A 17,528-nucleotide genomic window follows, 5' to 3' on the forward strand; every position below is an offset into this window, starting at 1 on the left:
AAGTGAAGAACCCTTTTCCAAAAGTTTCCCTAGGAGACTTTGATTCATGTCTCTTGGACCGGAATTATGTTGTGTGTGTATTTCTAACCCCGTCATTAGTAAAGAGAGTGGAATTACCGGGAGGTTTAGAGGAATCAGAAGTCAGCTCCTGGGGGGGGGGGTGGGGTCGGGGTAGGGAGTAGCTGCCTGTATCCCTGACACACATTATCATCCATTATTTGAATAAAATCAGAATTCTGTTAGCTAGGAAGAAGGCTGGGGTGCCCCATTAATAAAGCACTAGGTAAGGTATGGTGTAGCCATATAATGAAATCCTCATCAGCTGTTTAAAAAGAGACAGAGGTATATGTATTGATAGGATGTTAAGTTTCAAAATATATTAAATGAAGGAACAAAGGTGCAAAACATTGTATATATGATGCACCTTTTTGTGTAAAAACAGAACAGCTTTCTCACATGCTGGTATTTGCAAAAAATACTTCTAGAAGGTCCAAGAAACTGTTCACAGTATTTTCTCTGAGGGTGGGGAAAGGGTGAGAGATTTATAATTCACTATACTGAGTATCTTTTTTTTTTTTTACTGTTTGGGTTTTTTCCCCATGGCTGTGTATCTATAATTCATTTTTATATTTGTTGATTAGCAATAACTGTATAGAGAAACAAATTAGAAGAACATAAAATATGTAGATAAAAATGCAAAGATAGTTTCTATTTATATAACGCTTAAAGCTTGTAAAAATACTTATCTAGTTCATTTTACTTTTTACACAGTTTTTATTTTAAAATCTACTTACCACATATGTCCGCACAAAAACCTGTACATGAATACTCATAGCATCATTATTAATTATAGTCAAAAAGTAGAAACAGGGCTTCCCTGGTGGTGCGGTGGTTGAGAGTATGCCTGCCAATGCAGGAGACACGGGTTCGTGCCCCGGTCCGGGAAGATTCCACATGCCGCGGAGTGGCTGGGCCCGTGAGCCATGGCCACTGAGCCTGCGCGTCCGGAGCCTGTGCTCCGTGACAGGAGAGGCCACAACAGTGAGAGGCCTATGTACCGCAAAAAAAAAAAAAAAGTAGAAACAACCCATAGGTCCATCAACAAATGAATGGATAAACAAACTGGGGTATATACATACAGTGGGATATTATTCAGTTATAGGAAGGAATGAAGTACTGATACATGCTACAACACGGGTGAACCTCGGACACATTATGCAAAGTAAAAGAAGCCAGTTACAAAAGACCACATATTGTAAGATTCACCTCATGTTAAATGTCTGTAATAGGCAAATCTATAGAGACAGAAAATATATTAGAGGTTGTCTGAGGCTGAGGAAGTTGGGAAATCAGGAGTGACTGCTCAAGGGCATGGGGCTTCTTTTTGAGGTGATGAAAATGTTCCAGAATTGCGAGGGTGGTTGCATACTCTGTGAATATACTAAAAACCATTGAATGGTGCATTTTCAGTGGGTCAGGTACATGGTATATATATTATATCTTTATAAAGCTTTTTAAAAAGTATGACTGCGTTGTTATTCTTCCTGCAACCACCAGCATAATTTCCAGGAGCATTACTTCAGGTTCTTTATGAATACCAGAGAATAAATTGATATTTGTTAATACCTTTGTCCTTCTTTGAGAATTGGTTACTCCTCTGGAAAGTGTTTTTTTCCTCTATTCTTTTATGCATTTATAGACTTAGACATTTTTCAAAAAACCTATCTCAATATTTTAATTTTTGTTTCTTCTTCTTACACCTTTCCTATAAATATGACCCTGTAAACTCTATTTTTATGACCATAGCTTTACTCCTATTTTTAATAAATTAAAAAACAATCATCTCATCAAAGAATTCACACATAGCTTTAAAATGAGATAGTATAAAGGGGCTTATAATGAAAAGCAATAGACTCTGGTGCCCCAACCTCTCCCTTCCTATTCCTGCTTCCCAGAAGGAACCCCTGTTTAACTGTTTCTGTTTGTCATGCTGGTCCTTATTCCCATCCTGCTGAATAACTCACACATCCCTGTCCCAAACTGGCTTCCAGCTATGATAGATGAGTAGTAGATCGCCAACTTATGTGTTTGGCCAGTAGTTTGGCCCCTCATAGGAGTCTAGGTTGAAACTCATTTTTCCTCAGAAGCTTGAAGACAGTGCTTTATCAACTTTGAGTATGGTATTGGTATTGAAAAGGCTGCTTCTTGTTCCTTTGGAGGTGATCCTTCTCTCGCTGTGAAAAATGTGATGATTTATCTTTACCCTGGTGTTTTAAAATTTCACAGTATTATACCTTGTGTGTACAGTGTCATTGTATTGGGCCTTTGATAAGCATTTCAATTTAAAGACTACTGTTTCCCTTCAGCTCTGAAAATTTTTGTGTGAATAATTTCTTTAATAATTTCCTTCCCTCTGTTTGTATTATTGTTTGGCGATTACAGCTAGTTGGGTGCAGGGTTACCTAGACTGATTCTTATCTTTCTCAGTCAGAATTCCTCATGTGAACCACAGAACACAGAAAATGATTTGAGTGATAGTTTCCTCACATATTCCAAGGATGGTCTTACTGAGTACGATCCTAGATATATGAGATATATCAATAGATAACATACATTAAATGTCTTAGGACAGGAGTCAGTAAACTTTTTCATAAAGGGCCAGTAAACTTTTTCATAGGTGTCACACAGGCAGGAGACAAAAATTGAGGCTACTGTGTAGGTACTTATATAGCCGTTTAAAAGGTAACCATTTTAAAATGTAAAAAAAATTATTATCTTATAATATAAGCTGTTAAAAAAAAAACAAAAACAAGCAAGTGCCTAGTTGGCTTTGGTCCATAAGCTGTAACCTCTGTTTTAGGACATTAGGGCTTAATTCTTTCTCACTGAATCTGTTCAGAAAATCCTCTTTTTTATTTTCTCTCATATTTTCCTTAGCTTAGCTTTTTGCTCTACATTTTGGGATATTTCTGCAAATTTACCTAAAATTGCTTATATTTGAATTCAACAGTTATTTTTAGTTGCAACATCACTCCTTGCCTCTTTTTATAGTGCCCTATTTTAGCTTTATGGATGCAAGACTTTCCCAAATTTTTCTAAGGATATACCTTACAGTTTTTAAAGGTGTTTCTTAAGTATCTCTTTTCTCTGGGGACAGTTTTTCTGTTTCTACATCTGTGATCTCTGGTAATCATCTATTGCTTCTATATATGAAAAGCCTAAACATTCAACAATTACATGTTACATTTTTAGTTATTTATATTTTATATATTAAAACTGATGGTTGAAGAAGATGCAGTTGCTGCTGTTGAGAGAGCACGTGCTTGGGGAGCAGGTGTGCACAAAAATGCTGAAGGGATCCATGGGATGACAGGCTGAGCTCTAATAGCATTGGCTACAGAGCTCTAAAGCCTCATGATTAAAATGGGGGCAACAGCTCCAAAATCGATAGAGCAAGGAGGATCAGAGAGTGAGACGTGAGATGCTCTGTGGCTTTGTACAGACTGCTCTGGATGTCTATGGGAGGCAAGCCAATCTGAACACTTCCCTGGAGCACTGCAACCTGGAGCTGAGAGAAACCCCTTGCCCTCAGCTGTGGAGTTGTGATGAGCTGTGCGACTGACAGGATCTCGTTGCTCCGGCCGGGTGTCAGGCCTGAGCCACTGAGGTGGGAGAGCCAACTTCAGGACATTGGACCACCAGAGACCTCCTGGCTCCATGTAGTATCAATCAACGAGAGCTCTCCCAGAGATCTCCATCTCAACGCTGAGACCCAGCTCCACTCAACAATGAGCAAGCTCCAGTGCTGGACGCCCCATGCCAAACAACGAGCAAGACAGGAACACAACCCCACACATTAGCAGAGAGGCTGCCTAAAATCATACTAAGTTCACAGACACCCCAAAACACACCACTGGATGCGGTCCTACCCACCAGAAAGACAAGATCCAGCCTCATTCACCAGAACACAGGCACTAGTCCCTCCACCAGGAAGCCTGCACAACACACTGAACCAAACTTACCCACTGAGGGCAGACATGAAAAACAATGGGAACTATAAACCTGCATCCTGTGAAAAGGAGACCCCAAACACAGTAAGTTAAGCAAAATGAGAAGACAGAGAAATACACAGCAGATGAAGGAGCAAGGTAAAAACCCACCAGACCAAACAAATGAAGAGGATGTAGGCAGTTTACCTGAAAAAGAGTTCAGAGTAATAGTAAAGGTGATCCAAAATCTTGGAAATAGAATGGGGAAACTACAAGAAACTTTTAACAGGGACCTAGAAGAACTAAAGAGCAAACAAACAATGATGAACAACACAATAAATGAAATTAAGAATTCTCTAGAAGGAATCAATAGCAGAATAACTGAGGCAAAATAATGGATAAGTGACCTGGAAGATAAAATAGTGGAAATAACGGCAGCAGAATAGAATAAAGAAAAAAGAATGAAAAGAATTGAAGACAGTCTCAGAGACCTCTGGGACAACATTAAACGCACCAACATTTGAAGTATGGGGTCCCAGAAGAAGAAGAGAAAAAGAAAGGGACTGAGAAAATATTTGAAGAGATTATAGTTGAAAACTTCCCAACTATGGAAAAGGAAATAGTCAATCAAGTACACGAAGCAAAGAGAGTCCCATACAGGATAAATCCAAGGAGAAACATGCCAAGACACATATTAATCAAACTATCAAAAATTAAGTACAAAGAAAAATCATTAAAAGCAGCAAGGGAAAAGCAACAAATAACATACAAGGGAATCCCCATAAGGTTAACAGCTGATCTTTCAGCAGAAACTCTGCAAGCCAGAAGGGACTGGCAGCACATATTTAAAGTGATGAAAGGGAAAAACCTACAACCAAGATTACTCTACCCAGCAAGGGTCTCATTTAGATTCGACAGAGAAATTAAAACCTTTACAGACAAGCAAAAGCTAAGAGAATTCAGCACCATCAAATTAGCTTTACAGCAAATGCTAAAGGAACTTCTCTAGGCAATAAACACAAGAGAAGGGAAAGACCTACAAAAACAAACCCAAAACAATTAAGAAAACAGTAATAACAACATACATATCAATAATTACCTTAAATGTAAATGGATTAAATGCTCCAACCAAAAAACATAGACTGGCTGAATGGATACAAAAACAAGACCCATATATATGCTGTCTACAAGAGACCCACTTCAGACTTAGGGACTGAAAAGTGAGACTGAAAGTGAGGGGATGGAAAAAGATATTCCATGCAAATGGAAATCAAAAGAAGGCTGGAGTAGCAATTCTCATATCAGACAAAATAGACTTTGAAATAGACTTTAAAATAAAGACTATTACAAGAGACAAAGAAGGACACTACATAATGATCAAGGGATCAATCCAAGAAGAAGATACAACAATTGTAAATATTTATGCACCCAACAAAGGAGCACCTCAATACATAAGGCAAATGCTAACAACCATAAAAGGGGAAATTGACAGTAACATAATCATAGTATGGGACTTTAACACCCCACTTTCACCAATGTACAGATGATCCAAAATGAAAATAAATAAGGGAACACAAGCTTTAAATGATACATTAAACAAGATGGACTTAATTGATATTTGTAGGACATTCCGTCCAAAAACAACAGAATACACTTCCTTCTCAAGTGCTCATGGAACATTCTCCATGATAGATCATATCTTGGGTCACAAATCAAGCCTTGGTAAATTTGAGAAATTTGAAATTGGATCAAGTTTCTTTTCCAACTACAACGCTATAAGACTAGATATCAATTACAGGAAAAAAAACTGTAAAAAATACAAACACATTGGGGGCTAAACAATACACTACTAAATAACCAAGAGATCACTGAAGAAATCAAAGAGGAAATCAAAAAATACCTAGAAACAAATGACAGTGAAAACACAACGACCCAAAACCTATGGGGTGCAGCAAAGGCAGTTCTAAGAGGGAAGATTATAGCAATACAATACAACCTCAAGAAAGAAGAAAAATCTCAAATAAACAACCTAAACTTACACCTAAAGCAATTAGACAAAGAAGAACCAAAATACCCCAAAGTTAGCAGAAGAAAAGAAATCATAAAGATCAGATCAGAAATAAATGAAAAAGAAATGAAGGAAATGATAGCAAAGATCTATAAAACTAAAAGTTGGTTCTTTGAGAAGATAAACGAAATTGATAAACCATTAGCTAGACTCATCAAGAAAAAAAGGGAAAAGACTCAAATCAATAGAATTAGAAATGAAAAGGGAGAAGTAACAACTGACACTGCAGAAATACAAAGGATCATGAGAGATTACTACAAGCAACTGTATGCCAATAAAATGAACAACCTGGAAGAAATGGACAAATTCTTAGAAAAGCACAACCTTCTGAGACTGAACCAGGAAGAAATAGAAAATATACACAGACCAATCACAAGCACTGAAATTGAAACTGTGATTTAAAATTTTCCAACAAACAAAAGCCCAAAACCAGATGGCTTCCCAGGCGAATTCTATCAAACATTTAGAGAAGAGCTAACACCCATCCTACTCAAACTCTTCCAAAATATAGCAGGGGGAGGAACACTCGCAAACTCCTTCTACAAGACCACCATGACCCTGATACCAAAACCAGACAAAGATGTCACAAAAAAACTACAGGCCAATATCACTGATGAACATAGATGCAAAAATCCTCAACAAAATACTAGCAAACAGAATTCAACAGCACATTAAAGGATCATACACCATGATCAAGTGGGATTTACCCCAGGAATGCAAGGATTCTTCAATGTGTGCAAATCAATCAATGTGATACATCATATTAACAAGCTGAAGGATAAAAACCATATTATCATCTCAATAGATGCAGAAAAAGCTTTCAGCAAAATTCACACCATTTATGATAAAAACCCAGCAGAAAGTAGACACAGAGGGAACTTACCTCAACATAATAAAGGCCATATTTGATAAACCCACAGCCAACATCGTTCTCAATGGTGAAAAACTGAATCCATTTCCATTAAGATCAGGAACAAGACAAGGATGCCCACTCTCACCACTATTACTCAACATAGTTCTGGAAGTTTTAGCCACAGCAATCAGAGAAGAAAAAACAAAATAAATGGAATCCAAATCAGAAAAGAAGTAAAACTGTCACTGTTTGCAGATGACATGATACTATACATAGAGAATCCTAAAGATGCCACCAGAAAACTACTAGAGCTAATCAATGAATTTGGTAAAGTAGCAGGATACAAAATTAATGCACAGAAATTTCTTGCATTCCTGTACACTAACAATGAAAAATATGGAAGAGAAATTAAGGAAACACTCCCATTTACCATTGCAACAAAAAGAATAAAACAGCTAGGAATAAACCTACCTAAGGAGACAAAAGACCTGTATGTAGAAAACTATAAGACACAGATGAAATAAATTAAAGGTGATACAAACAGATGGAGATATATACCATGTTCTTGTATTGGAAAAATCAACTTTTTGAAAATGGCTCTACTACCCAAAGCAATGTACAGATTCAGTGCAATCCCTATCAAGCTACCAATGGCATTTTTCACAGAACTGGAACAAAAAAATTCACAATTTGTATGGAAACACAAAAGACCCCGAATAGCTAAAGCAGTCTTGAGACAGAAAAACAGAGCTGGAGGAATCAGGCTCCCTGACTTCAGACTATACTACAAAGCTACAGTAATCAAGACAGTATGGTATTGGCACAAAAACAGAAATATCGATCAATGGAACAGGACAGAAAGCCCAAAGATAAACCCACAGACATATGGTCACCTTATCTTTGATAAAGAAGGCAAGAATATACAGTGGAGAAAAGACAGTCTCTTCAATAAGTGGTGCTGGGAAAACTGGACAGCTATGTGTAAAAGAATGAAATTAGAATACTCCCTAACACTGTATACAAAAGTAAACTCAAAATGGATTAAAGACCTAAATGCAATGCCAGACAGGATAAAACTCTTAGAGGAAAACATAGGCAGAACACTCTGTACATAAATCGCAGCAAGATCCTTTTTGACCCACCTCCTAGAGAAATGGAAATAAAAACAAAAATAAACAGATGGGACCTAATGAAACTTAAAAGCTTTTGCACAGCAAAGGTAGCCATAAACAAGATGAAAAGACAACCCTCATAATAGGAGAAAATATTTGCAAACGAAGCAACTGACAAAGGATTAACCTCCAAAACATACAAGCATCTCATGCAGCTCAATATCAAAAAAACAAACAACCCAATCCAAAAATGGGCAGAAGACCTAAATAGACATTTCTCCAAAGAAGATATACAGATTGCCAACAAATACATGAAAGGATGCCCAACATCACTAATCATTAGAGAAATGCAAATCAAAACTACAATGAGGTATCACCTCACACCATTCAGAATGGCCATCATCAAAAAATGTACAAACAATACATGCTGGAGAGGGTGTGGAGAAAAGGGAACACTCTTGCACTGTTGGTAGGAATGTAAATTGATACAGCCACTAGGGAGAACAGTGTGGAGGTTCCTTAAAAAACTAAAAATAGAACTACCATATGACCCAGTAATCTCACTACTGGGCATATACCCTGAGAAAACCATAATTCAAAACGAATCATGTACCACTATATTCACTGCAGCACTATTTACAGTAGCCAGGACATGGAAGCAACCATAGTGTCCATCAACAGATGAATGGATAAAGAAGATGTGGCACATATATACAATGGAATATTACTCAGCCATAAAATGAAATTGAGTTATTTGTAGTGAGGTGGATGGACCTAGAGTCTGTCAAACAGAGTGAAGTCAGAAAGAGAAAAATACTGTATGCTAACACATATATATGGAATCTAAAAAAAGAAAAAAATGGTTCTGAAGAACCTAGGGGCAGGACAGGAATAAAGATGCAGACGTAGAGAATGGACTTGAGGACATGGGGAGGGGGAAGGGTAAGCTGGGACGAAGTGAGAGAGTGGCATGGACATATATACACTACCAACTGTTAAATAGATAGCTAGTGGGAAGCAGCCACATAGGACAGGGAGATCAGCTCGGTGCTTTGTGACCACCTAGAGGGGTGGGATAGGGAGGGTGGGAGGGAGACGCAGAGGGAGGGGATATAGGGATACATGTGTACGTATAGCTGACTCACTTTGTTATAAAGCAGAAACTAACACACCATTGTAAAACAATTATACTCCAATAAGATGTTAAAAAAAAAAAGAGCTGATGGTTGCATTATTGTTGAACCTCTACCTGAAATCAGACACAAAGAGAAACTCTAATAATGTGTGTGTGTCTGTGTGTAAATGTGTTTACTAGAGGTTTAGGTGCTATAGGAATATTCTCTCATTTGGGCCATTGACCTCTTTGCTTCAACATTCTGTTCTTTTAATAGTTTTCAGTTTCTTCAGAAGCCTGCTTTCATCCCCACTTCATCTCCCTCCTAGGGAGGTATGGAAATTGCTTGCCTGCTGGTGGCCCTTGCACGTGCATATGATCTTTGCTGTGACGCTTTAATACCTTTTACAAACTCCTTTGCTATTATGAAAACAGGATCTCTGGAGGGAAAGGGTTAATATTTGTGTTCAGGCTGCCATTTTGAATTAGAATTCTCACCACATGTTTTAAATTGTATTCTTGCACTTAGGGTGTGCCTTTGATATAACCCCCCTTAAAAAACAAGTAACCAAGTCTTTTATGGTGTTTTTATAATTCAGTAGAGAGCTATTACATATTATTAACTTCATAAATGGAAGAATGTAGTCAGTTTTTTAATAACTGGAAACGGAGGAGGGGGAGTGACGGGAGGTAAGACTTCAGGGCGGAGTTGACGTTTGAGCTGAGGCTTGAACAAGGGGTAGATTTGGGACGTGTCGAGCTGAGAAGGTGTTGCGCATGGAGAGACCTTAACATGTACAGAAGTACAGATCAGAAAGCGCAGTAAGCAGTGATTAGACTGTTTCTAGTGTGATTAGAGCATAGGGTGTATGTGTATTTGTGTTGGCAGGCGACAGTTACAGGACACAAGGCTGGAGAGGCAAATTGGACTCAGATCAGGAAGCATCATTCCATGCTCAGGCATTTGAATATTATGCTTTAGGCCACTGGGAACAGCTTTTGAGAAGGGCAGTAAAGACGGCCTAAGCTATCTTTTAGGTAGGTCACTCCAGTTGTAATAGAAAAGGTAGATTTAAAAGGTAAGATAGTTGAGTTAGAGCATCCTGTTAGGAAGCTATTAATTCTAGTCTGAACCAGGACAGCAGAGGCCTATTCAAGTCACATATATCTATTTTCTTAGCAATATTCATTGAACATCTACATTGTCTGCCAGGTATTTTGTTAGACATTGAGACTTTTTATTTTTTCCCTCAAAATATTTTTCATGTTCTTGTCTCCCTCCCTAGTCTCACTGGGACCATCACAGGCAAAGCTCTCATCACTTCATACCTGAGTTACTAGAGCCACAGTCTCTGTGGACTCCAGGGTCTCTCTCTAGTCCAATTTATTTTATGTATCACTGACAAAATAATATTTACATATGATCTACATCGTATCAGTTTTTCATTTAAAAGCTTAATTTTCTTCCATACCAATCAAGTCTTCATTCCTTTTCTGGATATCAGTGCCCTCAGTCTGGCTCTACACTGACTAACCAAATTTTTCTTACCACTTTCTAACACAAAAATGTTCTTATCAGTTGATCTCCTTACAGCATGCTCATTCTGCCCCCATGCCTTTCCTCCTGCGATCTCCTTGCTGTGAATATTATCTATATTTTCTTATTCAAATTCTTCCCATCTTTCAAGTCTTAGCTCAAGCGTCATCTCCTCCCCAAAATGTCCTCTATATCCTCCTAGAAGAGATTATTGTCTTAACACTGTTTCTTCTATCCCCGTGGCATATATAGCCCTTAATTGGGGCTTCTGTCCTCATAGTTGCCCCATGGTTACAATATGACTGTAGGGGTGCCAGCTGTCCTAACCAAGTTCCACACAGGAAAAAGAAGTACAAAGGGCAAAAGCGACATCTCTCCCAGCTGAGTCAGCCCCATTTAAAGAGCTCTCCCAGGAACTTCCCTGGTGGCGCAGTGGTTAAGAATCTGCCTGCCAGTGCAGGGGACACGGGTTTGAGCCGTGGTCCGGGAAGATCCCACATGCCGCACAACAGTGAAGCCTGTGCACCACAATGTCTGAGCCTGTGCTCTAGAGCCCGCGAGCCACAACTACTGAGACCATGTGCCACAACTACTGAAGCCCACGCACCTAGAGCCCATGCTCTGCAACAAGAGAAGTCACCGCAATGAGAAGCCCGCGCACCGCAACGAAGAGTAGCCCCTGCTCACCGCAACTAGAGAAAGCCTGCGTGCAGCAATAAAGCCATAACGCAGGCGATAATAAATAAACAAACAAACAAATAAATATTTTTTTAAAAAAGAAAAGCATACTCAATCTTTAAATAAAGAAAGAAATAAAGATCTCTTCCAGAAGTCCCACCCAGTGACCGCTGGTAGGTTGGCCTTTTTGGTCGCCCCCGGGTGCAAGGGAACTTTCTTTTTTTTTTTTTTTTTTTTTTTTATAGCGGTGCGCGGGCCTCTCACTGCTGCGGCCTCTCCCGTTGCGGAGCACAGGCTCCGGACGCACAGGCTCAGCGGCCATGGCGCACGGGCCCAGCCGCTCAGCGGCATGTGGGATCCTCCCGGACCGGGGCACAAACCCATGTCCCCTGCATCAGCAGGCGGACTCTCAACCACTGCGCCACCAGGGAAGCCCAAGGGAAGTTTTTTTAGAGAGTCTTATTGAGAGTCTCAGTGTTGAACAAGTCCAGAGGGCACTGTTCATATAGAAAACAATACATAAAATAGAATGGAGTGTTCCATATTTTGATCTTGGTGATGATGACACAGTAAACATGTATGAAAAGTCATCAAGCTGTATATTTAAGGTTAGTAAACTTTATACTTTACTGAATTTATGTTATACTTCAATTTAAAAAAAATTAATGCCCCTATCCCCAAGAGTTGTGCAGTGTGGTGACCCTGGGCACTTGTTGCAGGTAAAATTAGGATTATGTTCTCAGAAGAACATAAGGGAGAGTGGACATTGGGTTAGGTATCTCTATATCTTTGTCACACATATAGGACTTTTTTCTGAAGGCTGTCGATACTTTTGACATGTAAACCGAAGTTTTAAAATATCTCAGTGTTTAATGTAATATATTTATCATAGAGAAAATATCAACTTAAATGTGAGAATGTTTCATACATCATCTTAACCTCTGGTATAACAAATTATTAAAGATTTTCTTTGTGTTTGATATTTAGTAGATATTAACTTGATATTGAAACATTTCAGCAACGATAAAAGCATTAGCTTTGAAAAATAAATTACTGCATGTTAATTTTACTCGTGCTATAAGATATAAACAGTAAGTGAAAACTCAGTGTATACTTTTTGACTGCTTATGTACTTTACATAGTATAAACAAGATTGGTTTTATCAAGTCAGTACTAAAAGGATTCAGAACACTAGTCTCCATAAAATCAGCATCCACTTTGGGTATTTCTAACCTGATAAATAAAAAGTGAGTACATAAAATTGATAATAAGTTAAAATCTAATCTGTATTTTTAAGTGCTTGTAAATATGTAATTTTTTGAAATTTTATCTCACTTTCAGGAATTTCTTGGAGGTCTAGTGGTTAGGACTCCAGGCTCTCACTGTGGAGGGTGTGGGTTCTATCCCTGGTCGGGGAACTAAAATCCCATAAACTGTGTGGCTAAAAAAAAAAAAGAAATTTTATCTTACTTTCTTTTATTCTATTTTAGAAAAAATGGAAAAATAAGCAACCAAATCCACTTTGTCATTATGGAAAAATTACTAGAAAATGGGTGACTTGTGACTGGTCTGAGCTTTGTATATATTAAGTATCTTGTGAAATTTAAAATATATTGTAAGTAACAGGAATTAGGAAATGGTAACATTTTCAAACATTTATTTCTCAGTGTTTGTGGGTTGATGTTCACTTTTTCTAAATTAAAAGTATAGTTGATTTACAATGTTGTGTTAGTTTTTGGTATACAGCAAAGTACACACACACACACACACACACACACACACATATAATTTTTCAGATTCTTTTCCATTATAGGTTATTACAAGATATTGAATATAGTTCCGATGTTCACTTGTTTTTAAAGAAAGGTTGTTTTTTTCTTACTTAGGTTCACCCTCAGCAGCACCGGCTTCTTTTTGAAGTGTTTGATGAAAATCGATTGGTGAGTTCTATTGTACGAGTGTAAAATGTGAAGCAAGGGTATATTTCAGTAGAGCAGCAAGGAAAAGTGGGCTGGGGATCTGTGAGGTGAGGGATGCTTTTGGGATGGTTATGGAGACTCTGGGCAAAATGGTGGACAGATAGAATTTTTTTTTCCCTCTTTCCTGGTGCTACTTTCTACCCTTCTATTCTCCCAGGCACCTCTTGGGATTGTCAGTTCTCAGCAGATTCACGGTCTTCCTCAAGGCCTGACATGGCAGGAGATGCAGGAAAGTCAGCCTCTTTGTCTGGCCTTCCCTCACACTCATCCTTGTACCCTGGTCGGTAGTCCCAGGCTCAGGAGCCTTCCCCTCCTCACTCCAGTGGATTTCTTGGGGTTACCTGTATCCAGTTATGACATCCCATCCTCTCCCTTATCCCCACTATTCTACAAAGGAAAGCTATCCTCTCTACACCGATGAAGTAAAGTCCTCTGAAGGATTGCCAGTCCTTAGAGGGACAAAAAGCAAATATAACCTGATTTTATTTTTATAAAAGGATAGTTCTGATTCCTGATTTCCTAAAGACTGTCTTGAAATCCTATCCTTTTCCTAATTTGTCTCTTTGGAACTTTATTTCAAACCTTCTTTTTAGCATCTTACGTTTACATTTTACACTGGTAAGGTTTGAATATGAAGGTGTAAGAACAGTGTTATATATTCAAAACTTATCAGTTACCAAACAGAAGCACCAAAAAAAAAATTAAACAGTTTTATTCATTTTGTAGCTAACATGGAAACTGGATTTTTTAAAGAATCTATTTTTAGTGTTGGACTATACAACACTTTGTTTTTTTCTGTCAAGAAGTGATAACTATACTAGTAACTGAAGATATTGCAGCTGAAATCATTAGTTAGTATCATAACAGGCAAAGGTACTTTTTTGCAGCCAAGGGAGACTTCAGCACTAACTGGCAATGTAATTTTGTAAGGCTGAATGACAGATGTTGATGATTTGCTTATCAGATTTGGTTAGTCACAGAGCTTTTTGTTTTCTGTTTGTATTTTTGCCTTTTTTTTTTCTTTTAATAGAATAGGGAATGTCTTCTGTTTTTTTCCCTCTGTTGCTACAGATCTGTTTTCCTTCTAGATAGGACCAGGTGAAATTTAGTATTGGTGTTTTTTTAATCATGAAATAGACATACAAAAAATATGTTTAATGTAAATCTTTATTTTAAATAATAAGATGAATATCTGTACACTTCTTACTCAACTTAAGAACTAGAATATTACCAAAATCTTCAAAACCCCCCATACTCCTCCCCAATAGCATCTCCTTTTCTTCCCCTGCAAGTAGTAGCCACTGTCCTGAATATTGTGTTTATCTTTCTTATTTAAAAATTTTTATCATGTATGTATGTATCCCTAAAAGCATAGTAGTTTCCTTTTTCATATTTTTGATTTTATTAGAGTAGTAGCACTCTGAATACTTTCCTCTGTGACATGCTTTTTGCTTAATGTTATATTTGTAAGGTCGATCTGTAATAAGACATTTTACAGATGCATAGTTTTCCCTTCATCTGCAAATGCTGTAATACCATAATTTATGTATTTATCCTCCTTAATAGATATTAGTGTGGTTTCCAGGTTTTTGCTATAACCAACTGATAAACATTCTTGCTATGTTTCCTGATACACGTGTATGAGTGTATCTCTAAGGTTCATATTTTGGGGTTGAATTGCTGGGTCTTGTGTTATTTTTCCTGTTGTTAGTGACACTGATATGAATTTCTTCCTGATTCTTGGGTACATAACTGGTGAACTATTTTATTTGAGTTATTTGCATATTGTCCACAAGGAGGACATGTTTATGCTTTCCACCCTGCTTATAGTTATCTGGCCTTTTTTGCTGATAATCTTATTATGGTGCGACTCTTCATTGCCAAAACTGGTATCTATCATGCTCTGATTGGTGCATTAACACTCCTTGACCATTTGCCACGTATAGAGTACTATACAGGGTGTCACGATAGGTCGAAAGAAAAAAAGCATTGCTTCTGATATTAACAATGGAATATTTCTAAAAACAAAAAAAAAATAATGCACGTAACAGGATATTATAGATCCCCATACCAAGGAGTCAGAAGTCCTTATAGTCTGGCTTGTGATTTGGTACATTAGCTTGTAACCCTAGACAGATTATTTAATCCTTCTGAAAATATTTTCTCATGTTTAAAAATTGGAATAACAGTATTTGCCTTACCTATCTGATAAATATATTATGAAAATAAAATGAGATAGTAGTTATCAAAGCACTCAGAAAATTTTTCATCATTAATACAGAGTGTTATTTAACGTTCATGGAATCATGCGTTTGTGGCTCTCTGATATCACATTTTGTGTGTTAACTACAGTATGCCATTTCAGGCATCTACTGTGTTAGATACTCTGCTATGCATTAGAAATGTAGTTTTTCTTAAAAAGCTCACTTTACTAGCAAAAGGGAACAAGAAGTAATTAGAACAGGGTGGTGCTCATCATTCTAATGCTCTGATTTGTTGTAGTCCTAGCAGGGAATTGAAGTGTACAGATCACCTGAGACGTCATAGAAACTATAGCCATTGAAGGAATAACAGGCTTGATTGTGCAGCAGTAAATTGGCCTATGCACTGTAAATGCCATTTTATCATTCTCCTGTAGCATTCACAACTAAATTAGAAGTGCATCCTTTTCCTAGCAGATTCTCTTTGGAAATGTACAGCGAAGAGCAGAAGAACGGATAAGTGACCTGGAAGGCAGAATGGTGGAATTCACTACTGCAAAACAGAATAAAGAAAAAAGAATGAAAAGAAATGAAGACAGCCTAAGAGACCTCTGGGACAACATTAAATGCAACAAGATTCGCATTATAGGGGTCCCAGAAGGAGAAGAGAGAGAGAAAGAACCAGAGAAAATATTTGCAGAGATTATAGTCGAAAACTTCCCTAACATGGGAAAGGAAATAGCCACCTAAGTCCAGGAAGCGCAGCGAGTCCCATACAGCATAAACCCAAGGAGAAACACACCGAGACACATAGTAATCAAATTGGCAAAAATTAAAGACAAAGAAAAATTACTGAAAGCAGCAAGGGAAAAATGACAAATAACATACAAGGGAACTCCCATAGGGTTAACAGCTGATTTCTCAGCAGAAACTCTACAAGCCAGAAGGGAGTGGCATGATATACTTAAAGTGATGAAAGGGAAGAACCTACAACCAAGATTACTCTACCCAGCAAGGATCTCATTCAGATTCGATGGAGAAATCAAAAGCTTTACAGAAAAGCAAAAGCTAAGAGAATTCAGCACCACAAAACCAGCTCTACAACAAATGCTAAAGGAACTTCTCAAAGCGGGAAACACAAGAGAAGAAAAGAACCTACAAAAACAAACCCAAAACAATTAAGAAAATAGTCATAGGAATATACCTATTGATAATTACCTTAAACATGAATGGATTAAATGCTCCAACCAAAAGACATAGTCTTACTGAATGGATACAAAAACAAGACCCATCTATACGCTGTCTACAAGAGACCCACTTCAGACCTAGGGACACATACAGATTGAGAGTGACGGGATGGAAAAAGATATTCCATGAAAATGGAAATCAAAAGAAAGCTGGAGGAGCAATACTCATCTCAGATAAGATAGACTTGAAAATAAAGAATGTTACAAGAGACAAGGAAGGACACTACATAATGATCAAGAGATCAATCCAAGAAGAAGATATAACAATTATAAATATATATGCACCCAACATAGGAGCACCTCAATACATAAGGCAACTGCTAACAGCTGTAAAAGAGGAAATCAACAGTAACACAATAATAGTGGGGGACTTTAACACCTCACTTACACCAATGGACAGATCATCCAAAATGAAAATAAATAAGGAAACAGAAGCTTTAAATGACACAATAGACCAGATAGATTTCATTGATATTTATAGGACATTCCATCCAAAAACAGCAGATTACACTTTCTTCTCAAGTGCGCATGGAACATTCTCCAGGATAGATCACATCTTGGTCACAAATAAAGCCTCAGTAAATTTAAGAAAATTGATATCATATCAAGCATCTTTTCTTACCACAACGCTAGGAGATTAGAAATGAATTGCAGGTGAAAAAATGTAAAAAAAACAAACACATGGGGCCTAAACACTACGTTACTAAGTAACCAAGGGATCACTGAAGAAATCAAAGAGGAAATCAAAAA

General features: G+C 37.7%; 1 protein-coding gene across 1 annotated transcript in view; it reads left to right on the forward strand.

Annotated features, from left to right (window-relative positions):
* NEDD4 (NEDD4 E3 ubiquitin protein ligase) overlaps positions 1-17,528 on the forward strand; it is a 174,820-nt gene that overhangs the window by 45,764 nt on the left and 111,528 nt on the right. The window contains exon 6 of the mRNA XM_060005929.1: positions 13,238-13,291. Within this exon, the coding sequence (XP_059861912.1) occupies positions 13,238-13,291 (54 nt within the window). The remainder of the gene's footprint in view (positions 1-13,237; positions 13,292-17,528) is intronic.

The sequence above is a fragment of the Delphinus delphis genome, chromosome 2, assembly GCF_949987515.2.
Source record: "Delphinus delphis chromosome 2, mDelDel1.2, whole genome shotgun sequence".
NCBI classification, from domain to species: Eukaryota; Metazoa; Chordata; class Mammalia; order Artiodactyla; family Delphinidae; genus Delphinus; species Delphinus delphis.